At 53.6% G+C, this 24085-nt stretch overlaps 1 protein-coding gene across 1 annotated transcript; it reads left to right on the forward strand.

Moving 5' to 3' along the window:
* The first annotated feature begins 224 nt into the window (after positions 1-224).
* Positions 225-23283, forward strand: TKT (transketolase). The gene is made up of 14 exons (XM_065933485.1): positions 225-464; positions 9498-9615; positions 10408-10521; positions 11213-11310; positions 15080-15271; positions 16773-16891; positions 18198-18391; positions 18691-18855; positions 20003-20159; positions 20280-20410; positions 21016-21099; positions 21208-21301; positions 21901-22023; positions 23023-23283. The coding sequence occupies exons 1-14, from the start codon at positions 358-360 to the stop codon at positions 23196-23198; spliced, it is 1872 nt and encodes a 623-aa protein (XP_065789557.1). The 5' UTR covers positions 225-357; the 3' UTR covers positions 23199-23283.
* The last annotated feature ends 802 nt before the right edge of the window (positions 23284-24085 follow it).

Genomic DNA, 24085 nt, shown 5'->3' on the forward strand with positions numbered 1-24085 from the left:
GCCTGGCAGCTCGAAGCTGCCCCGCAAATTTCGGGGGGAAGGAAAAAGGAACCGAGAGCCGAGGCGGGTGGACAGCATCCGGTCGGGTCGCAAAACGCCCAGGCTCGCCGCGGCCTCAGTTTCCCTATCAGCGCTGGAGGGCTGGGGCGGAGCTGCCTGCGCAGGTCCGGGGGCGGGGCGGGGCGGAGCAACCTGGGGTGATGCCGGCGCCCCGCCCCGCGGGCGGCTCCCGGGACTCTTAACGCGCCCGCGAGCGGCCTCGGGCCTCGGCCGCTGCTTGCAGCTCCGCAGCCCTGCGTCTTAGCTTCCCCGTCTGCGTCCTCTGCCTCGCCACCCGCCCGTTCACCCGGCCGCGCCATGGAGGCCTACCATAAGCCTGATCAGCAGAAGCTGCAGGCCCTGAAGGACACGGCCAACCGCTTGCGTATCAGCTCCATCCAAGCCACCACGGCGGCCGGATCGGGGTGAGTTGGGACGCTGGGCGGCGGCGCCGGGGCGCGCTGCACAGTGCGACCACGGAGGAGGCGCCGTGGTGGGGGCGGGGGGCGCGGTCGGATGGGGGAGCGCGCGCCCTGGAGGTTGGAGCGGAGGATCCTTCCGCCGCGCCGGTCCTCAGCTCGGCTTCCGTCCACAGGGGCCCGGCTCTCTGCGCGCCTTAGGCCGGCTCGGCCCCTCCTTCCCCTCCGCTCTAAGGTGCAAGAGACGCGGCTCGGCACTGTGGAAACCCGTCGTCCGCCGTGGGGAGGGCGCCACCGTTAGTGCAGTCTCGCCGAGAGCCAGGCCCTGTGCTTGCGATCGGCACACGCGGCCCCTGGACCCTTTACCCCCTAGTAATTGATAGCGTTCCACCCACACGTGAGGAAACCGAGGCTCCAAATTTGTCAAGTGGCCGAGATAGGGCGCAGCGAGAGCTGGAATTTGACCGACTCTGCCCGAGACCAGAGCGCCTGTTTTAACCCCTCATCTTGCTGGGAAGCCTGGGGCCCTGGCCTTGTCCCTACCTCAAACTACCCGTCCCTGTCGCCACCTCACATTCCTGTTAAGAATCAAATTCCTGCCACCTTGGGTTTGGAGCGAGAGCGCTGCGACCCCAGGGGAGTAAGGGTGAAGAGGGAGGTGGCCACGTGGATGCAGAGCCGTTGCATACCTTGTGAACTCAAGGTCTAAGTGAGATCTCTGAGGCGGAGACAGGAGCAGGGGTTGGGATGGAGGAAGGGAGGTTTGAAAGGCTAAGAGAACCAAGAACCAAGTCTCAGGGCCTTGGGGTGAACAAGCAGAGCCAGCCTCCACATGCACTTTCCCCAAGACAGGCCCATCCCCCAACGCTCTTTCCCGCCAGCCCCTGTGGCTCAGAGGCGGAGAAAGGCTGCTGTCCATCTCAGGGAGCCTTCTCTGAAGGTGGCCAGTTGCAGGGGCAGTCACGATAACCGGTCACTGTGCAGCTGGAGGCGTCCGCTGGGGTACTTAAGAAAGTCAGCCAGTGAGTCACTTCAGAGCCTGCTTCCCCCTCTGTAAAATGGGAACAGTAGTAGCTCCTACACAACTCGGTGGTTTCCAGGATTCCAGCCCTTTAGGACTTGGGACCAGGCTGCCCAGACAGCATTTCATGATGGGTTCCTGAAATGATTTTGAAGTCTGGGTTGGGGATGGTTTCCAGGGACCTTCCCAGATTAAGTCTGTAGAACAAAGACAAGAGTCTACCTTCTGGCTAATTTCATATAGAATATATATATACATATATATTTTTTTTAATTGAAGGATAATTGCTTTACAAAATTATGCTGTCTGTCAAACCTCAACATGAATCAGCCATCAGTTCAGTTCAGTTCAGTCGCTCAGTCATGTCCGACTCTCTGCGACCCCCATGAACTGCAGCACGCCAGGCCTCCCTGTTCATCACCAGCTCCCGGAGTCCACTCAAACCCATGTCCATTGAGTCGGTGATGCCATCCAACCATCTCATCCTCTGTCATCCCCTTCTTCTTCCACCCTCAGTCCTTCCCAGCATCAGGGTCTTTTTCAAATGAGTCAGCTCTTCGCATCAGGTGGCCCAAGTATTGGGAGTTTCAGCTTCAGCATCAGTCCTTCCAATGAACACCCAGGACTGATCTCCTTTAGGATGTACTGATTGGATCTCCTTGCAGTCCAAGGGACTCTCAAGAGTCTTCTCCAACACCACAGTTCAAAAGCTGCAGTGATTTTGGAGCCCAGAAAAATAAAGTCAGCCACTGTTTCCACTGTTTCCCCATCTATTTGCCATGAAGTGATGGGACCAGATGCCATAGGTATACATGTATCCCCTCCCTTTTGAACCTCACTCCCCATCCCACCCCTGTAGGTTGATAACAGAGCCCCTGTTTGAGTTTCCTGAGCCATACAGCAAATTCCCGTTGGCTATCTATTTTACATGTGGTAATGTACATTTCCATGTTACTCTTTCCATACATCTCACCCTCTCCTAGGATATGTTTTTAATAAGACATAAAATCCTAAGCTCCAGTGAGGGGCTCATGTTACCAGGAAGACTTCTTGGACAGGTGGGAAGCACCAGGCCAGAGAAGAGAGAAACTGGAAAGGGGTAGACTAGGCTCAGTGATGTTTGAAGGCACTTGGAGAGAAATGAAACAAATACTTACAACTTGGGGTAGGGGGCTCCCAAAGGGAGAGGATGTCTAGTGGGACTCCTGGTCTTTGTTACATAGTTAAATTCTGATTTCTACAGGGAAAAAATACTGGATTTGGCAACTGAGTTACAGGCAGGCTTATACTATAATGCCTGAAGGAAGAACTCACTGAACTCAAAGTGTCCATTTACAAAGAGAAAAAAAGTGAAAGATACAGTGATTCCTGTGAGTTGTGAGCAAGCCTAAAAGATTCAGGAAAGAAATACTTAAGAGAAACATGCCTCAAGACCAAAAAAAAAAAAAAAAAAAAAGAAATACTTAGAAAACCGAATTTTCGGAAGGAAGTAACATTACTATGTAACCTCTGTCAAAAGAGATTTTGAAAGGCATGTGCCAAGAGTTCTGTGTGCAAAACAAAACAAAAACCAATAAAGGAAGACTTGAACAGGCCTCCAAGATGTTTGTTTTGAGGCAGTTCCCTCATGACAGTGCATGAGCTCTGCAAAGTGAAGGCGCAGCTTTGAGGCCTTGGCGCTGTGCAATCATGGTCAAAGTGACCACGCTGCCAGGCTGTCTCCTTCCTAGGGGAGCTTACATCCCCGGTGATGCAAACAACTCTTTGACCAAAAGGCTTTGCATGGTCACTGCAGATGCTGGATTGATAGTGGGTCAGTGAGGACCATGGGGTCCTGAAATCTCGGTAACTTTCCCCTTCCTCTGCCATCACTGGGCAAGTGACAGTGAACCTCCCCGGGCCTGGAAAGTGAGGACTCTGGCCTCTGTGTCGTGGAGCTGAGGGACAGCCTGCACAAAGGGCTCACTGTGCAGCGGCCAAGCTGCTCCAGGTCACCTCGCCCTCCCTCCGCATGCTGGAGGAGCTGTGGTCGCCGTGGCGGTCCAAGTCACCCAGTCTTTAAAAGATGATACTCAGGGACTTCCCTGGTGGTCCAGTGGATAAGACATAGAGCTCCCAATGCAGGAAACCTGGGATCGATCCCTCATCAGGGAACTAGATCCCACATGCTGCAAAAAAAGACCTGCTGCAGCCAAGAAAAAAAAAAGATGACACTCCGTGGCCTTGTCAGAGAGGCCCTGACTGCTAAGGCTCTTGGTAGAGATTTCATAGTTCTCACCAACCACGCTAGACTCACAGTATCCAAACAGTGCTAAGTGTTATCTGAGGACTCCATCAGAGTCAAACCTGAATCTAAAGGCTCAGGCTGTGCTTAGAGGTCCCCAGGGCTCTGACCCACAGCGTTGGGGCGGGTACTAGGGAACAGAAGGTCTGGCCAGGCCCAGCTGGTGGGCACAGAGAGACAAGAATCTCACCATAGCTGGGTGCCGAATGACTGTGCCTTTGCTGAAAAGACCGTGTTCCGTCTGAGACCTCAGTTTCCCCATCTCTAAAGAAGTTCATAGCTAGGTGGTTTTCAAACTGGGTTTTCTTGAGAGCAGGGCTGGGGGACCAGAATGATTGAACTCTGGGGTCCTGCCACCACCTGTTGTGGGTTTCATGTCCTGGAGAGAGTCCCTGTGACCTTAAAGTGGCTGAAAGTGCATTCTTGCCACCCAGCTCTGGTGATGAGGGACTTGGAGTGCTCAGAGGGCCCCTGTGGGCCCAGCCTACCTGGGCAGAGAACTGCTGCCTAGGCCTTCTCCATTTGGTCTGTCTTCACCCCAGCTCGGCCCTGACTGAGGCAAGAACAAGCCTGTTGGGATTACCTTAGCAGCAAGCAGCGTTTCCCAACTCCCTGTGAGGACATCTGGCTGTCCTGCAGTGACTGTTCTCTGCCTCTGAGCTCAGCAGGGCTGGTGGGAGGTGCTTCCTGAAGCTGAGAACCTGGTGCACCTACCTAGTTAGAGTCTAAGATGTTCTCCTGGCTTCCCATGAGCTGATGACACTGTGGCCGCTGGGCCACCGTCTCCCTGACCCCTTCCTGGACTTGGCCTCCAGCCCCACAACATCAGGAACTCCCTTATTGTGCACATGACAGCTGCCTGCCCTGGATGCTGGGTCCTTCTGCAGACTCTGTACTCTTTCCCTGAACAGTGAGGTCAAGTGCACTCCATGAGGCGGGGTTGCAGGAGCTGGTAGCTCCCCCAGCATGTGGGTCTGGCTGACGGGAGCCTTAACTGTTTGACCTTCTTGCTCAGAAGTCAGTTGCACCCATGGCCTTGCTGTTATCTCTAAGGACTGCACAACTGGGTAAGGGAGTGTGGCCACTCAGGAACTTCCTCATCTGGGCCCTGAGCACCTTCTTTTTAAAAACATCCTTTTACAGCTCTAGTGAGGTTTAATTTTCATATCATGGCATTCTTAGTGTATGGTTCAGAGACTTCTAGTAGATTTAATGTATAGACAGTGAGTTATTAATGCAGTAAGTTTTAGTGAATTTACTACTTCCTATTTTAACTCTTCCGGATATTTCATATAAATGGGGTCCTACAGAAGAGGTCTTTGAGGGTCTGGCTTTTTTCACTTAGCACAATGTTTGGAAGGTCGTTATGTTGTAGCACGTGGTGAATGTACTTTGTTTTTATTGCTGGATAGTCAGGTGTTTGGTTAAACTACATTTTGTTTATCCATTCATTCTTCACTTACTCTTAGCATTTTGCTTTTCTGGCTCTTCTGATGGTAGACTGCAACCTTGGGCTAGGCATTTCCTTTCTGTGGACCTCAGTGGTCTTATCCTCAAATGAGGAGGTTAGATTTCATATCTGACATTTTTAGAGCTAGGATTTTACTGAGCAGTTGCCATTTTTCTATGCACTGTGCCAGGCTCTTTACACATAGAAACTACCTCATTCAGATTCTGCTATATCTCCATTTTACATGGAGGAAACTGAGTTCACATCCCTGGGATCTTAGAGGCTTGGTACATCATTTATTTGTGCACTGTTTGTGCCAGATGCTCTTCAGGCCCGAGGCTACTACAGTGAAAAGGCTCAATCTGAGGCGTGGAGGCAGTCTTCTCAGGCAGGAGCCACCCCTCATGGTTCCTGGAACAGGAAGAACAAGGATGGCTTCTAAGGTTTGCTTCTGCCTTGGCATCCTAGGATTCTCTCCTGAGTTGTTTTTTTTTTAACATATGCCTAAAAAAAGTATAACTGATATACATATTATAAATAATGAACCTGTTAGTATACCTTCCACCAGGCCTAAGAACTAGGATATTACAGGGCTTTAGAACCTACTGGGTATCTCTCCCTCCTCATAGAAGGAGGGTTCCCCCAAGAAAGAGCTATACCCTGAGTTTTGCATTTTATTATTTTCCTTATAGTATAAGTTCATAAACAGTATGGCCTTCCCTGGTAGAGATCTGTCTTCAGTGAGCTTTGTTCATGTGTCGTATTTGTGAGATTTTATTGAGACTGCTGCATAGTATTCCAGAAATTTGTTGTCATTAAGTATCTTCTTGATAGACATGAAGGTGGCTTTCAGATCTGATCATTGCACATTTCGCTGTTGAGTGTGGTCCTAGAAGTGGAGATACTGGGCTTTAGGGAATGTGCATTTACAGCTGTTGATTTGGTCTTTCTAATAGTTAAAAGGTTACTTAGGTTTTCTATCTCTTCCTGATTCAGTTTTGGTAAATCATTTTTTCCTAGACATTTTCCTGTTTCCAAATTTATTTCTATCAGGTTGTTTGGAGTGTTTTATCATCTGTTCTTATTCCCATCCCTCCACTTCTAATAGCACTCTTTCCTTTTTCTGGATCCTGCCTTAACAGAAGTTAGCTAAACCTTTTAGCTTTTTTTCTTTTCTGAAGAGCTAACTGTTGGCTTTGATTTTTAAAAATCGTGCATTTGCTTCGTAGTTCATAAATTTCTGTTTTTCTTTCTACTGTCTTTGAGCTCACTGCATTTTTTAACTTTTTAGGTTGGATCTTCACTGTTGGGTTTTCAACTCATATTTCTCACTTTTCCCTTCAGGAACTTAGTTTTTTCTTCATAACAGATTATTTTTCTTCCTGTTTTGAGGCAAGAGAGAGGCCTTCCTGGTTTGTTCATTGTTTGAGGCTTTGAGGTATGTGTAGGACTGGGAGAAGGGCCATCATGGCAGCTGGCAGTATTATCTCTTGATAATGGAGCGGAGTCCAGCCAGAGGGCTGAGGGGTCTTCTCTGCACTTTTTCTGCAGGAAAACCTGTGAGCAGACAGAGTGCTGAAGGAGGGGGGAAGGGAGAAGGGAACATCTGGAAGGTGTGTCCTCCCCTGGGGTGGGTGGGGAGGGCTTTGGGAAACTTAGGCCCAGCTCCCTCAGCACCACCTTCATAGATTGAACTAATTGGGAATAAGTAGACGGTTTAGAACAGCCTTGTAACTCCCATGCATCAGAAAGAGTTGCTTAGCAGATTAAGTTCCCTGCAGCTGCCCACCCTGTCCCTGCCTCTCCCCATCTCTAGCTCATTCATATTAATAGGTGTGTCCTCAGCAGCATGTGAGGTAGGCACCCCCAGGGCAGGCTGGAGTTGCCGGGGAAGCACAGGTCCTCGGACCACAGAGTCTGTACACTGGCGCTCCTCTAGTAGGTTAGGTCTAAAAGTAACTGTCTCCCGGGAGTTCAGCAGAGCCCCATCTCAGTCCGCAGCTTTTTTCCCGCCTGCCTGCCCCATGGTCAGCAGAGGGTCTCAGTCCCAGCCTGCTGATGAGTGGGAGGCGCTGTTGAAGACCGCAATGTGGCATCTGATCTTCCTGCAGATGGTGGTGGCTGATGGTGACCTGGGCACCTGAGTTCACTGTCTTAGTTCCTTGACCCAGGATGTCCCCACATAGCATCCCATTTACAAGTGAGGAAGCTGAGCCACAGGGGGCTGAAGCACAAGCCGAAGTCACACAGCCGGAGTGGCCCATATCCCCACCATGGGACACCTCTCAGGGAATTCCCTGAAAGCTCTGGGGTGGGGGGGTTGGCAGAGGCCTGGACCCTAAGCATCCCTTACTCTGTATGTCTTTATTTGGCAGTTAGGAAGGTAGGGCCAGCAGTGTGTCCATTATGCAGGCTTTCAAGGGAGTAAAATATTGTAGGGTCAACCTTCATGCGCTGCATGATTCTTTGCGACCCAGTAGACTGTAACCTGCCAGGCTCCTCTGTCCATGAAATTCTCCAGGCAAGAGTACTGGAGTGGGTTGCCATTTCCTTCTCCAGGGGATCTTCCCGACCCAGGGGTCGAACCCGGGTCTCCTGCATTGCAGGCAGATTCTTTACCAACTGAGCTACTAGGGAAGCCTGGTTAAAATCAAGTACTTTTCAGTTTCTGGTGTCTCTTCATGGATAACCTCCCTCCTTCCACGTCAACTTTGCCCAGGCGCGCATGCTTTTGCCATGTGCAGAAAGTGCTTTTGCCAGGCCCTTTATCCCTGAAGCCTCTTCCTGGAAACCACTGGTGGGCAGGAGAGGCTGAGCCCCATCCTGGGCCTGTCTTCTATCTCTTGGAGCAATTTGGCCTGCTGTCCACCCGCATCCTTCCCCCACTGTTCTCCTTATAGGATCTTGACTTTTGAAACAGGGTTCCTCAGGGATGAGGCTGCCCTCGGAGGGAGGGGAAGGCAGGAGGTCAGCCTGGCCGGTGTTGACTGGGGTGTCCATCCATCCCCCGCCCCTTGCCCCACTGAATTCTGTGCTAAGGACAAGGGAAGCTGGGTTCCTGCCAGGCAGGGAAGAGGTTTCTCGTTCACATTTCCTCACCTCCCTCTTTCAGGTCTAGTGTCTTTCCCCATGACCCAGGAGTTCGTAGAAATGGTTAAGTATAAGACAACTGTGTGCTGGGGATGTGGCTACTAAACCAGCATGGACAGTTCCGGGTTTCTCTACTAATGTGTCTGCTCTGGGAGTGACTCACCCCTAACCCGTGCGGGGAGCCAGCTGCAGGGAGGAGGGAGGCCCATGTGAACTCCAGATGGTGCATGTGCCCTTGGGTTTGGCAGTGGGCATGTTGCAGCGTGGAGGGGGCGGCTGGGAGACACGTGCCCTGAGGCTGACGCTGTAATCAGACTGTGGACCAGAGGGCTTCAGGAATTATATAGCATGCCCTGCCAGGAACCCTAGTCTCTACTCCTGGGGCTGGGGCTGAATCACCCAAGTGGGTCCTGAGAAACCTGAACAAGTCTCATCTCTAAGATGTACTATCTCTAGCTAAGTCCTCTGCCCAGTCGCCATTCAAATAAGTGTGCTGTGAATAGAACAAGAGCCTAATAAAGGCAGCCCCCTTGACCCCACCAGGACCTGGAAGGACAGGCTCTTGGCTACTGTCGGCCCCACCCCAGTTCTTGTCTCAGGCAGAAGGAATTTTTATTTTTATTTTTTTAGGATTGTATCCTTTGTAGAAGATAAGAGATTGCTTTTGCCTTTTCAATTCTGTATGAAAGCATGGTTTCTGGTGCTATACCAGCCCTCAGAATGCCCATTAAAAGGCTGCTGAGTAGCCCAGTGATGCTCTTGGAGAGCCTAAAACCCCAATTGCCAGACTACCCCACCCTATGAGTGGAGTCTACTGGAAGTCTCAGTCCATTAGCCCCTGACCGTAGCCATGGGGGGCCTGGATCCGTGAGGGCCATGGAGGCCAAGTTGCCCTGGCAGGTGGGCAGAGTCCTGGGCAGTCCCACTGGGATTTAGCTCGCTGGTCCTAGAGGGGCTACCACAGTCTCCTGGGCCCCTCTTCCTCCATGTCTCTGAGGGTGCAACCCCCATGCTGCCAGCAGTGGCCTCCTTGACACCCCATGCAGCCCTCCCAGGGCCCAGATCACGTGACTCCTTGACAAATCAGGCCCATGACTCCTTGACATCTGTACCTCCAGTGCTCGGGTGTGGTGAGCCCTGAGATCAGGGGTCTGGGGCCGTGATACATGTGTCCATGTCTCTCCTGGGCCACAGCCACCCCACGTCATGCTGCAGCGCTGCTGAGATCATGGCTGTCCTCTTCTTCCACACCATGCGCTACAAGGCCCTGGATCCCCGGAACCCTCACAACGACCGCTTTGTTCTCTCCAAGGTAGGAGGCCAGCCCACCACCCTTCCCCTGGGCCTGGGTGGGCCCTGGAACGGTGAGAAGGAGACCTGATGTAAGCCCAGCCTTTTGCCACCCTTCCTCACCCCAGGCTCCTTCTCCACCTGCCCCACCTGGCCCCACCCCCTCTTGCTCTGTGCTGACCCTACTGGTAAATTAAGAAATAAATGACTGAATTAATAGGAGAGGATGGAAATGACCTTGGGAGTTCCACTCATGTTTGGTGTTGACTGGCAGGACTGGAGTCCAGGTCTGGGGTACAGCTTTGTGACTTTCCGCACATGTCTCTGCTGTGCCAATCCTCAGGCCATACTCACTCTCAGGAGTCGGGGTGCCCTGCAACAGAGTTTGGGTTGGGGAGCCCTGACCGCCCCCCACCCCACCCACCACGTGAGAGCCACAGCCGCAAGCCATGCCACGAATGCCCCAAATCCACTAGTACCCAGGCCTGGCTCCGTGGCCTCTGGTCTCTTGAGGCAGGCATGAGAGCTTAGAAGTCTGTCCAAGTTGGCTCACATGCCAGAACCCAGGGATTAGGGCGACCGGCTGCCTGCTGGGGTTTTGGCCTCCGCAGCCTCACAGCTGCGTTCCCCCTGCACCTGTCCTGGGCTCCACTCGGCCTTGACTGTGGGAACCTCGGGCTAGAGAAGGATGAAGGGAGTGGCCTCCTCCTTGCTGCTTCCTTCTCTGAAAGGGATATCCTGGCTGGCAGGCTCGGCCAGGCCCCGGCGGGAACAGCTCCTCACCTGACCTCTCCCCACGGTCCGTCCCCTGCAGGGCCACGCGGCGCCCATCCTGTATGCTGTCTGGGCTGAAGCCGGCTTCCTGCCGGAGTCAGAGCTGCTGAACCTGAGGAAGGTCAGCTCCGACTTGGACGGGCACCCTGTCCCGGTAAGTGCGCCTCACCAGGAGCCATGCAGCCCTCTGCCTCCGTTTCCTGTTTCTCAAGGCTTGTGGGGAGCGGGCAGGGCACCCACTGAGGAACTGAGGCTGTTAGAGGGCAGAGGAAGAAGTGGGTGCTTGGGGAACACTGTGTACCCCAAACTTATGCTGAAGTCTGAAGCCTTTAAAGCCCCAACCTAGGGTGCTCTGGGCTGCCTGCCGGGAGGGCCTTTCCCCAGCACCAAATGCCAGCTTCCCTTCCCCGCTGGGCCTCCTTGGCCATGTAGACACAGCTTGGGAGATGAGATTCACTAAGGGGGTGGCAGCAGGATACTGGTGATATCCAGGGAAGGGACCCAGTGCGTTCCCTAGAGGTCACCATGAAAGCTGTCACATCTCATCAGGGCCAGCCACTAAGGCTAAATACTCAGTTTTGTCCTGAGTTCTCCCACCGACTTCACAAGGTGGGTTCTTTTACAGGTGAGGGGACAGATTCAGTCCATGGCCTGCGGTCACACAGCTCCCTGTGGACTGAGCTGGCATTTGAACCACGCCCACAATTACTGTTGCAGGGAAAGAGTGGGAAATCACACCCCCTGGGTCTGGGTGGGGCGTGGCTGCCAGGCCCTCATGGCCAGGTTCCTGGGAGGCACTTCTAGGAAACACTGCCTGTGGTAACTGAAGCCCTCTGTCATGACAGAAACAAGCTTTCACCGATGTGGCCACTGGCTCCCTGGGCCAGGGCCTTGGAGCCGCTTGCGGGATGGCCTACACGGGCAAATACTTCGACAAAGCCAGGTAATGCTCCCACTCCCCCACCCCACCCACAGTGGTTTGGTGGGTGGTCCTGGGGGCCCAGTTTTACTCTCCGCCCCCAAGTACCTCTTTGCCTGACCTAGTGAAAACTGTGTCATCAACCGTGCATGCGTGGTGTGAGGCTGGTACCAGGGCTAGCCCCCTTTTAAGATGAAGAAATCAGCTCAGAGGAATGAAGGGACATGCCCAGAGTCCCTGGAGAGTGGCCAGCAGGGCCAGCTTTGCGTCCAAGGCCGCGTGCTCCTTGGCCAGAATGCTTTGACTCATGAGTTTCCTTGCTGCCCTCTTGAGCCCAGCTCCTGGACTCTGCAAGTCTTAGGAGGCCCCATCCCACAATGCCTGACTAGGTGCCACAAACCTAGGCCTGAGCCACTTGGCCTCACCTCAGGAAAGGAGTAGATGGTGTGTTCTGGGGAATTCTGGGCCTCCCTGAGCCCCACCTGTCAACCAGGGAAGCCATGAAGCCTGGAGAGGTTGGTCTGTTGCGAGTGAGCAGTCTGGTCAGAGCTTTGCTGCGCCAGGACCCGGGCAGTTTAGGGGAGATGCCCCTTGAGGCAGGTTTCAGCCACAAGGCTCTCCACCGTGGCCTGCAGACGAGTCTCTGCTGTGGAGGGGAGGAGTGTTGGCTACAGGCTCTCAAGGTGGCTTCTGCATTCCTTTATCCTTTGGGGCTCTCTACTCTGCTCAGAGCTTTCTAGGGTTTCATCTTGATAAGCCCCATGGGCTGGATAGTGACATGCATACAGCTGTCCCTCCACACAGATGAGGAAACTCTGTGTTTCCTCACAAGGCAAAGATGTTTGCCTTGTGGTGGAGGCAGGATTTTGAACCCAGGGTGTGCGTCCAGAGTCCGTCTTCAGGGTCCCCAAGGCTGGTCTGAGGTGCCCAAGGGAAGCACAGGAAGTTCAGGGGGCCCTGCGAGTGGGACGCTTCCCAGAGGAGAGGCTGAGGGAGCCTGGCCTGCAGGCGGCAGGTGGCTGCAGGCAGCCTGACTGGATGCTGCACCTCAATGAGCACCTACTGTATGCACGGGAAGCTGCTGAGACAGTTTTCTCCGGGAGGTAGACTGGGGCTCTGAGGCCTTCCAGACTCATGCCGGTGTCAACTGACTGCCCAGCTTCCCCGGCTAGGCTCTGGGGCCAGGCTCAGCTACACCCAGACGTGATGCACCGTGAAGTGAAGAAAGTCACAAAGAATGGGATGTGTGTTTAAGAGTATTTTATTTGGCACAGAACCAGACTTGTGAGTTAATTATTCTCTACAGTTGGTTGAAATAATTCCTCGTGAAGGGTCATTTCTTGACCCTTAACATAATGGGAGAAGCCAGTGTAGGGAGAAGGGGTTTAGCAGGGTTCTCGGCAGCCAGGGCTGGCTAAGGCTGAGGGGTCGAGGGAATTATCAGGCTGTGCTGGCTGCCAGAGTTCCTGATAGAGCAGATCCAGCCTCCAGTCCAGTCTGTCCAGCCAGCAGCCGGGGAGCACACATCCAACTGACTCTTTTCCATTTCTCCCTCTCTCTTTTTTTTGACTGCACTCTGCAGCTTGTGGGATCTTAGTTCCCCAACCAGGCATCAAACCTGGGACCCCAGGCAGTGAGATGGTGGAGTCCTGACTACAGGCTCACCAGGGAATTTCCCCATTTCTCTTTTAAATAATTTTTTTGGGGGGATTATAAAATACGTACTAATCTGAAACACAGGAATGCATTAAAAAGAAATGAACATTTTCCCTATTCTTAACCCCCCCACTCCCATTTCAGCCTTCTTAACAACGATGCATTCTATTTCCTCCATGTTATTGTGAAAAGGAACTTACAGATTTATCATCCTAGTATTTATACACTTTTACCTAATGCTTTTTGGGAAAATCTGAACATTTCCTCGCGCACTGTCAAGAGCTAGTTTTAATGCGCATTCTGTTTCATGGGGATGCTATAACGCGTTTAGACGTCATTTGTTGTTGGACATTTGAGGTGGTTTCCCAACTCCTGCAACAGATATTGGCCCTGTCATTAGGGTTTCTTCATGGTCGTTCAGGACTGTGGGTATTTGCAACTTCCGCCCCAAATCTAACAGCTTCAGGCAATACACAGCCTCAGGGTTAGCCCCAGCTTTTGCAGGGCACCCTTTTCTGTTCTTTCCAGTCCAGTGTCTCCCCAGGCTGCCCTCCTGACCTGAATCTGAGGCTGTGCTGCGACTCCACTCTTGGCCCCAGTTCAGTTTCCTTGGAAGTGGGTGTGGAGTTGGGAGGGTAGCTGATCGGCTTCCCTGGAATCCCCTTCTGGAGAAGTCAAGTTCCCTACTGGCCTCTCTGCTCAGCCCCATCAGACTGGTCATTTTGGGGAGCGGCTGTGCAGGACGCCCAGCCCCTGGTGGAGGGGCCAGTGGCCTGGCCCACTGGAGGCCGCGAAAGGGAAGATACAGGCTTGACACGACATGGAGAGGATGAAGGAACTCTCTCTGACCTGGAGGCCTGCAGTGGTGCTGAGTCATGCTGACAGCTCCATGACTAGCCCCGCCTCTTCTCCAGCTCCTCCTGCCTTGGCCCTGCAACAGGGAGGCATGGAGGCCCGACCCGCTCTGCAGCAGGCAGGCTGTGTCCGCTCCGAGCCATCCAGGCAGCAGCCTCACTTCTTGGTTTCAAATCCCTCAGCCTTTGAACCTGTTTCCTTATCTGCGTTTTTTGGGGAATAACAATTGCACTTACCTTCTTGTGGGGCTTCCCTTCACAAGGGGCTTCCCTTGTGACTCAGGTGGGAAAGAATGCACCTGCAAAGCAGGAGACCTGGGTTCGATCCCTGGGTTGGGAAGACCACCTGGAGAAGGGAAAGGCTACCCACTCCAGTATTCTGGCCTGGAGAAGTCTCTGCCTGGGTGGCAGAGACTCAGACACAATTGAACGACTTTCACTTTAGCTTTACCTTCTTGAGAGGGTTACTCAGTGCTAAGCACAGTTAGGGGGTAGGAGGTGGGGTCAAGGTCTCTGAGTTGCCCTCCCGGCCTCCAGCTTCACTCTTGGCTCCACCCTCCCCAGGTTTTATTTCTGGGTAATTTATCCCAACTTCATTGCCCTTTATACTGTGTCAGACTGCCTTTGGAAAATCATGGCTACCTGGGTTGAGGGCAGGAGATGGCCCCTGGAGGGGCAGAAAGCCTAAGCCCAGCTCTAGCCTCGGGCAAAAACCAGCACCCCCCCCAAAAAAAGCAAAAAACCAGCCTGAGAACCTTGGGAGAAGCCCACCCTAGGAGGCACCTGCCCGCAACAGTGATCTTGACCTTTAAGCCCCCTTGTGAGTGCTCATCTTCACCTGAAGCCTGCCTCTAGGGTGCTGCCTGCTGTGCATCACAGGTGGCCTCTCCAGCCCACCTCCTCTGAGCAGAAAGGTCTTCTGTCCCTCTGGGCCGCCCAGTGAGTCCCAGGGCTCCCCCAGCAGTCCTGGTTCAAGTTGGGGTAGAGAGAAGCGGATGCACCCCTGTGGTGGGTGGCTCCCACCCAGCATGAGTAGTTAGCCCCCATGAACCTCACCATTTTCTTCCTGCCCCAACAATTCCTGATTGCCTGGATCTTATTGGTCAGACTGCTGTCTGGAGCTCTTTTCTTGGCAGCCAGTACTACTTTCTGGAGCTGCTGACAGTTTCCATCGCAGCCCTTTCCTCACTGGGTGTGGACTTGGGTTTGGCACAGCTGTTGCATGTCCCAGAGGGAGAGGCCAGGGGCACAGGGACGGCCTCTAACCCGCCCCCCATCGACAGCTACCGGGTCTACTGCATGCTGGGAGACGGGGAGCTGTCAGAGGGCTCCGTGTGGGAGGCCATGGCCTTCGCCAGCATCTACAAGCTGGACAACCTTGTCGCCATTCTTGACATCAACCGCCTGGGCCAGAGTGACCCTGCCCCACTGCAGCACCAGATGGACGTCTACCAGAAGCGCTGCGAGGCCTTCGGGTATGTACAGGGCAGTGACCTGAAGACCCTCATAGTGAAGGAGACCTCTATGCCAGCAGCTTTGTAGGTGCAGGGGCTGAGCCGGAGGTTAAGCTGCGTTTTGATGCAGACTCACTTCAGGGTTTGACTTACATGGCATTGGGCTTAAAGGGGCCGCCTTAGCCAGTGGCATGGATTTGTGGGCTGAGATGCAGCTCTGGGTTCCTGTATTTGCACATTGGTGTGATGGCTCTCAGAGCTTCCGTGTGATACGATCTCATACATCCTCACTTTGTTCTTGGGTTAGGAGGCAGCAGGTACACAGTGTAGACCAGGATCGCTCAGTACATCAGTCCACTGGTCACCTATGACCAGCCAGCCTGGGGAGGAGGAGTGCGCCCTTCTCCTAGGGAAATGGGAGATAGGCTTTCCAGATCTCTCCCCTGGGCCTCGGATGGTTGTGAGTTCAGAGTCACCTGTTACAAAGCAAGGAGGTCTGTCTGGGTGGGTGGCATCCAGAGGGGCCGCCACCTTGATGTCCCTCCCCTGCCCCAGGTACAGGCTGCTCTGCAGTTGGGCTCTGAGGGCCCTGGGCCTCCACGGCCACCCTTCAGAGATGAACTGATGGCAGGGAAGGCGGGGGTGGAGTTGCAGTACCTGGTCACATAGATACAGGGCTGTTACCTCTTTTGTGACCTTACAGAGGGAGAAAATGAAGAGAGGAAAGATTTCTCTGGACGAAGAAAGAAACAGAGCCACAAAATGCTTCAGGGACAGACCTCCCCAAAACCACATGGACCTGGGGACTTACAGTATAACCCTGGCAGCATCCTTGGGTCTGTGTCCATAACCTCATGACTACAAAACCAGATTCCTTAAGTCCTGGCTCCATCACTTAACTTGCTTTTGTGACCTTGGGCAGGTTGCTCCACCTGCAGTATCTCAGTTTACTTGTCTATAAAATAGGAGCAATAATAGGCTTAAGTGAGTTAATAGGTGCTCAGCTCCGTGCTTTAGAGTGTGTGCTCAATAAGCGTGAGCTGCCACTTCTGTTACTATTAATCTGCCAAAAAGAATTCCAGAAGAGACTGGCTGAAAGAGAAAGTTTCCTTCTGGATGTTTGACAACATAGCTTATTTTATACAAGTTTCTAACACTGCGTCTAGCAGCCATGGAGAGGTCAGCTTCAATAAGAATTCATCAAACATCTAATAGTAGATTCCAGTCTCAGCGCATTGTCCCAAGAGCAGCTTTCAGTAGGAAATGAATAGCTCAGGAATGAAAGACAATAAGTACACTGGGCTTTGCTTTACTCAGAAGAGAGGAGGAAGGTCTGTCCAAAGGCAAACAAGAGGAAGTCAAACAATGTGAAAAAAGAAAATTAAACCCAAATTGGAAACAGGCAGGTTTGAGCCATCCCAGCTCCTCTATCTAGGTCCTTTTTTGCAGTGGAAGGAGGGCAGGCCTTTCCCTAGAACTCTCGTCAGGGCCCTTGCCCCTCACACCCCTTCTCTGTTCCCAGTTGGAACGCTATCATCGTAGATGGACACAGCGTGGAGGAACTGTGCAAGGCCTTCGGGCAGGTGAAGAACCAGCCAACAGCCATCATCGCCAAGACCTTCAAGGGCCGAGGCATCACAGGTCTGTACGTGAGCCTTCCACCCGCTGCCCTGCCCGGGACTGGGCCCTGCAGCTGACTTTAGAGCTGGAGGTTTCAGGGGTACCACTGGAGAGCCTGCCTCTTGCCCTGCTCAGTGGAGTGTACCCAGTCTGGGGAAGGAGATGTAGGAGATTTGGTGAGCAGGGTGGCTGAGCTGGGATTTAGGACCCTGGTTGGGTGGCCTATGGGGTCACGTATAGGCAGGAGGACTTTGAGAGGCCTCTGGGTAAGGAGAAAGGACACTTCCTGGCCGACATTTGCAGAGAGACCTTGGCAGCTCCAGCTGTCTGCCCTGAGCCAAAGGGCTGATGCAGGGAGCCCCAGGAGAGCCTGGGGGGACCTAGTTCTCCCCTCAGAGGAGAGCAGGGTACCCCTCGTGCAATGGAAAAGTGATTCCAGAGGCTTGTGCAGGTGGGTCGCCTAGGAGGGTCTGGAAGATAATTCCTGAGCCAGGCCTAAGAGCTCTGCAGGCGTTAAGTCCCTCCCTAGCACCCAGCCATGGATTCCAGACCCTTGTTGGGGGCTAGGATGGCCACTGCCCATTGTAAAGAAGGGAAGATGGGGCTAGAAGTGGCCAGGAACTTCACTACAGAGTCTGGCATTAAAAGAGCTACCTGCAGACCCTGGGCTGGCTTCACTGTGCCCAGCTGGCCCCCGACCCACCAGGGGTCACGTCCCTCTCTGCCTGTGTGAACTTGGGGCAATTGAGGACATTTCATTGGAATCTGGGGAGAGCTGTACAGCCCTCTGAGCCTCTGGGAGAGGCCTCTGGGATACTCTTAACAGCCTCAGTGCTGCTGACACTCACCCTTCAGGTGTTACCACTACAGCTTCTGGGGGCTGCCTGTGTCCTTGGCTTTCCCTGGGCTGTGGTGACATCTGAGGTGACCTCAGAGGAGAGGGGTACTAAGCCTCACTGGTCCTCCCACACAGCAAGTCACCATGGCAGGGGGTGACTTTCAGCAGTGCTGACCCTGCCCTGGTCCTCAGCTTCCCTCCCAACTCCTTCAACAGACTGATTTCTGCAGCAGACCCCACTCTGTGCAAGCTTGGGGTAGGGAGGTGACGCAGAGAACGGGTTGGGCCAGCATACCAGCAACATTCGTCCACCCACGCATGCCCCCTCCCACTGGGAGCTCCCTGAGGACTGGGCCCCCACTCAGTAGGGGCCTGCAGTTGAGCACAGGTCAACACAGTCCTCTGTGGTGGTGGCCCCCAAGCAGCTTCCTGGTCCCCTGGGAACTGTCACCTTACCTGTCCTTCTGTCTTCCTACATTGTGCCTGTAGGGATAGAAGATAAGGAGTCTTGGCATGGGAAGCCCCTCCCCAAAAATATGGCCGATCAGATCATCCAGGAAATCTACGGTCAGATCCAGAGCAAGAAGAAGATCCTAGCGACACCCCCACAAGAGGACGCCCCCTCAGTGGACATCACCAACATCCGGATGCCCACTCCACCCAGCTACAAAGTTGGGGACAAGGTACCCAGTTGAGCCTTCAATTTTCTGGACTGGCTAGGCTGGGGTGGCAACAGTACTCTATTTTCCAGAGAGTGAGGCCAGGAGAGAGAAAAGAGATTAGTTCAGGTTGAGGAGGAACCCTGAGATGTTGCTCCTTGCAGTTCTTTCATGGGGACAGCCAGCTCTGGAGTTATTTACTTTTCTGTCCCTATATATTTTCCTTTTCCTCCCTGGTGGAAGCTGTGGCCCAGGGGCTGAGCAGGGCTCCAGGCCACATGCCTCCTAAGGTGCTCAGCCTACCCACTCTTTTCTCCCCTCAGATAGCTACCCGCAAGGCCTACGGACAGGCCCTGGCCAAGCTGGGCCATGCCAGCGACCGCATCATCGCCCTGGATGGGGACACCAAGAACTCCACCTTCTCAGAACTCTTCAAAAAGGAGCACCCGGACCGTTTCATTGAGTGTTACATTGCTGAGCAGAACATGGTAGGTAGAGCTGGGGTCTGTGGGGTGTGGGGGCAGGGCTGAAGGCCTCCCACTCCTTTGAGCAGCTGTATCTGCATGCTGGTCCTTGACCCAGCATGGACACATGACCTCAAGTGACTGGTGGGGGAGGGGTGATGTGACACCCAAGGGCTAGGTGAGTGGAAACAGGGGAGCTGAACAAGGGGTGCTGCATGCCAGCCAGGCCTTGTGGTGGAAGGGCTTTCTCTGGGGGTAAAGGGCTCTGCAGATGGAAGGGCAGGCACGCCCAGGAGGCTGGTAGTTTTAGCAAAGGCTGCTGAACCCTTTTATGCACAAGGCTCTGGCCCCTGCCATCCTGCGGGATACAGAGATGAGAAAGTTTGGTGGACCTCTATTCACAACTCCATGTCAGGAACTGTGGTTGTTAAATAAGAAACAATGTTTTTGTCCAGTGTTTCAAAATATCTGCTCCTCTCTGCAAAGCAGCCCAGCAGGGCCTGCAGGCCCCTAGGAGCTGGGAGCTTCCGCCCCCTGGTGGCCACTTGGCTCTATTGCACCCAACATTCTTCCTCTTAATACCTGAACTGGAAGTTGTCTGGCTTCTGGCCTTGGCAGCTGGAAGATCCAGACTAAACTGGTGACGTGTGGAGAGGGTGGGGGCTGGGGAGGCCCCAGGTGTGCTGGGGAAGGAGGGCTCATGTCAGCTGGTGGATTTCATAGCTGGGGAGGTGGTGCCGATTTGGAACCGATAACTGCACTCAGTGCTTCTAGGCCAGGATTTGGGGCCTGGAGCTTGCGGAGCTTAGGGTTGCAAGGGCTTGTCTTTGCAGAGGCCTTGGGGTGACAGGGAGATGGTGGAGGGGAACTTGCACAGGCCTGGGAAGGATGAATCATCCATGCCCAAGCTGACTAGCTTGCTCTGTGAAAGGCTTTGCTGGCTGCTAGAAAAGTATTCCCCAGGAGAGTGATTTTTTTAAGAAAACTTGAAACAGTTATATCAGTTCAAAGGAGTCTGGAAAGAGACTGGAGTCCCTAGGTGCACAGGATCACTTGCATGAGAGAAGAATTAACAGTTACTGGGATGACACAACCCTTGCCTCCCAGGAGGTGGTCCTGGGCTTCCTGGCCACCTCTCCCTCGGGGCTGACGCTGTCCGCTCTGTCCCCAGGTGAGCATTGCTGTGGGCTGTGCCACCCGCGACAGGACAGTGCCCTTCTGCAGCACCTTCGCAGCCTTCTTTACACGGGCCTTCGACCAGATTCGCATGGCAGCCATCTCCGAGAGCAACATCAACCTCTGCGGCTCCCACTGCGGCGTGTCCATCGGTGAGTGGAGCTGGGGTGCTTACACCTGTGACGTCCTCAGACTTCTGGAGCAGGGTGTGGGGCCAGGATTCCATTACATGCATGGGGTCTTATGCTGACATATCCTTTCCCACACCCTAGGAGAAGACGGGCCCTCCCAGATGGCCCTGGAAGATCTGGCCATGTTTCGGTCTATCCCCATGTCAACTGTCTTTTACCCAAGTGATGGGGTGGCTACGGAGAAGGCAGTAGAATTAGCAGCCAATACAAAGGTGGGTCATATGACTTCTTTCTTCAGCTGCAGCTAGTCCTTCCCTAGAGAGACAGGAGGGGAGGCCAGCATACCGACCCAGAGCTGCTCATTTGCTGCCCCAGAATGGGTGTCTCCTGACTTTGCACTGGTGGTGTAGCTTGGAGGAGTTAGACCAGGAAAAAATGAAATACACACCTCCCTTCCTGCTACATGGCAGACATTGCTAATTGATCACTGCACTCTTTGCCCATTTGAGCATCCCAGCAGCTCCTGGGATACTCCAATCCAGCTCCCTGCCTCCATTCCAGCAGTTGAGGCTTATTTGCCCTCCCTGAGTTGGATTCTCCAAAACAGAATGAACTGAGTCCTGACCAAGAGCCACCTGCTGTTGACCAGACAGCCCCCACGTGTTTCTGATTCCTCTGTCTGAGAACAGGGACCAAGGCACAGCGCTTGGGTAGGGGCAGCCCTTCCTTGAAGCTAGTCTACCTGATAGAGACTCTTCTGTCTAGGACTTGGGGCTGGCTCTCACAAAAGAGGAGAGGCATACACTGCAGAGGACTCTGGTCCTTGAGATTAGATATCCTACATCCTGAAATCCTTCGTTATTCTGTTTCATTCCAGGGTATCTGCTTCATCCGGACCAGCCGCCCAGAAAATGCCATCATCTACAACAACAATGAAGATTTCCAAATCGGACAAGCCAAGGTTAGTTGCAGTTTATGCCCCAGTGAGACCCCGTAGAGTGAACCCGAGGTCGGGACCCACCCCAGGCCCCCAGTCTCTGAGCCTCACTGGCCCCCATGTTGCCCTCAGGTGGTCCTGAAGAGCAAGGATGACCAGGTGACTGTGATTGGTGCTGGGGTGACCCTGCATGAGGCTTTGGCAGCTGCTGACCTGCTAAAGAGAGGTAAGGAGGGTGGGATGCACAAAGTCCTAGACGGGGCACTGACTGCAGACCAGGTCGTGGGGATGAGGAAGAATCTCATCTAATTAAATAATGAGAATATTAATAAAAGTCAGACTTGGAGCCCTTATTGTGTGCCCAGCATAGTGACCAGATCAGAAGCTCTGGCGCCTGATAATAGGACTTGAATCTACTTAGCTGGCCTCTAAGTATGTTATTCAGCATCACTGTGCCTTACCTTACCTCAGGGCAGACTCTTGGAATGTCCCTCTGGCTTCCTCTTTAGCTTGAAAAGCATCTTTGATGGAGTTTCCTGACAGTCCAAATGCCAACATCCTGCAGCCCAGGGCAGGAGGGGAGGGTGGGGTGCTCCTCATCTTCCTGGAGACCAGCTGATCCGAAATCAGGCCAGGGAGGCTCCCAGGTGGAGGGGTGGGTGTTGGAGGATATGGCATCACCGGTCAACAGCGGAGGGGGTGAGCTATTAGGGGTGGGTAGCTATGTGACAGGCTCCTTCCCAGGGTGCCCATCCAAGGCCCTTAAGGGCAGACCCACAGCACCCAACTCCTTTGCCTTAGACGACCCCTCTTCTCCCCTCACAGAGAAGATCAGCATTCGCGTGTTGGACCCTTTCACCATCAAGCCCCTGGATAAGAAGCTCATTCTTGACAGTGCCCGTGCTACCAAAGGCAGGATTCTCACTGTGGAGGACCACTACTATGAAGGTGAGAGAGCTCGGGGCACACGGCTGGACATCCAGCCCCAGGAGGGTAGTTGCAGCCCAGGAAACCCAGAGTAGCTGGCACTTGGTTTCTTTTTTTTTTTTTTTTTTTTTTTTGGCGCTTGGTTTCTTATTAGACCTCAGGCTTGGACTGTGGACCAGTGGACTCAATGTCTGGAACGGCTCCTTGAACCCCTGCCCGATCCAGGAAAGCTGCAGGGGGTTCCAGCCTTGCTAAGAGTACACGGTGGTTATTGTCCCTGAAGTTCTTGAATGTTAAGGCTGTTGTGGAGAATCAAACTGAGAAAGGAACACAAATATCAGACTTTTATGTGTGTGTGTTTGCTTTCAATTGTGTCCGACTCTTTGCGAACCCAGGGACTGTAGCCCACCAGACTCCTCTGTTCATGGGGTTTTCTAGGCAGGAATACTGGAGTGGGTTGCCATTTCCTCCTTGACCCAGGTATCAAACCTGGGTCTCCTGCATTGTAGGCAGATTCTTCACCACTGAGCCACCTGGAGAAGGGAATGGCAACCCACTCCAGTATTCTTGCCTGAAGAATTCAGTGGACAGAGAGGAGCCTGGCGAGCTGCAGTCCCTGGGGTTGCAAAGAGTCAAACATGACTAAGTGACTAACACACATCTGGGAAGCTTTCATTAGTTCTTCACAAAGCCATCCTCCACAAGTATATGCTACCCTCTCCTCCATGGCAGGCCCCTGGGGAAGAGACAGGCTTAGACCCGAAGTCAAGTGCATACACTCATTGGTTGATGCCCAGAGAATGGTGTTAAAAGTGATTCAGAGGCCATATTTGGGCTTATGGAAAAAAAAAAAGTGCTGTGATTGGTGACGTCTGGTCTGGTTACAGGCGTGGGGCAGGGTGGAGTATATGTCCTTCCCCATCCTCAGGACTGATTTGGGGCTGGGCGCAGCTAGGGGTGACCCGCCCACCACTCTCCCTGAGGCTGCGTCCCCTGACTTACCTCCTTTCCTCTGTCCAGGTGGCATAGGTGAGGCAGTGGCCTCTGCGGTCGTGGGAGAACCTGGCGTCACTGTCACCCGCCTGGCGGTCAGCCAGGTGCCAAGAAGCGGGAAACCGGCGGAGCTGCTGAAGATGTTCGGCATTGACAGGGACGCCATCGCGCAGGCCGTGCGGGGCCTGGTGACCAGGGCCTAGGGAGAGCGTGGGGTATGGGGTGGGAGTGAGTTCTACACATTCCTGAGATCCTGGCCAAGGTGCTCAAAAGATGTTCTGAGAGGAGTCATAAAATATATGTTTTGAGAAAATGAATTGGCTCCTGAAATGTTTCTTCTTGGATGTGAATGCAGCCAGTGCTGGTTCGGAGGAAGAAGGGTAGAGAGAGAGGTGGGGAGCTTGGTTCTGGACCACAACCTGGGGAGGCCCCTCATCTGTCCCCCACTGTCAGCGCTGTTGCTGCCTCTCAGGCACCGCCTTCCAGCCCAGAGGCAGAAACCCTCACCCTCGGCTGGCTTTACAATCTAAGCCCCGTCAACCCCAGAGAAGCAGAGGGATATAAGGCAGCTTGTCCTGGGGAAGAAGGTGCTTCTCAGGTTGGCATCAGAACTGCAGGTGGCAGAAAAAACAAAGAAGCTCTCACCCAGCCCCGCAGACCAGCTCTCCTCAATTCCAAGTGTGCAGAACTCCCTTCAACTTGTGAAAATGCCTTGCCTGTGGGGCTGGGGACTCTGCTGACCAGGAGCTTCTGCTCACACGTAGCTCTGCAGGCCTGAGCTCCCAGGACCACCACGGATTTCCCCTTGCTCCCTGGGCTCAGCTGGGGTAGTCTGTTGTGCTTAGTCACTCGGTCATGCCCGACTCTGCGACCTTTTGGGCTGTAGCTCACCAGGCTCCTCTGTCCATGGGGTTTTTCAGGCAAGAATACTGGAGTGGGTTGCCATTTCCTCATCCAGGGGATCTTCCCGACCCAGAGACTGAACCTTCCTCTCCTTTGTCTCCTGCATTGCAGGCGGATTCCTTACCTGCTGAGCCATCAGGGAAGTCTTTACTTATAGCCAAATGTACAGAATCTTATCCTGACCTAG

Source organism: Muntiacus reevesi, chromosome 4, assembly GCF_963930625.1.
Source record: "Muntiacus reevesi chromosome 4, mMunRee1.1, whole genome shotgun sequence".
NCBI classification, from domain to species: Eukaryota; Metazoa; Chordata; class Mammalia; order Artiodactyla; family Cervidae; genus Muntiacus; species Muntiacus reevesi.

Coding starts and splice junctions, on each gene's coding strand:
- TKT (XM_065933485.1), top strand. CDS start 358: ATGGAGGCCTACCATAAGCCTGATCAGCAGAAGCTGCAGGCCCTGAAG. Junction 465..9,497: donor ACCACGGCGGCCGGATCGGG/GTGAGTTGGGAC, acceptor CCTGGGCCACAG/CCACCCCACGTCATGCTGCA. Junction 18,856..20,002: donor ACATTGCTGAGCAGAACATG/GTAGGTAGAGCT, acceptor CTCTGTCCCCAG/GTGAGCATTGCTGTGGGCTG.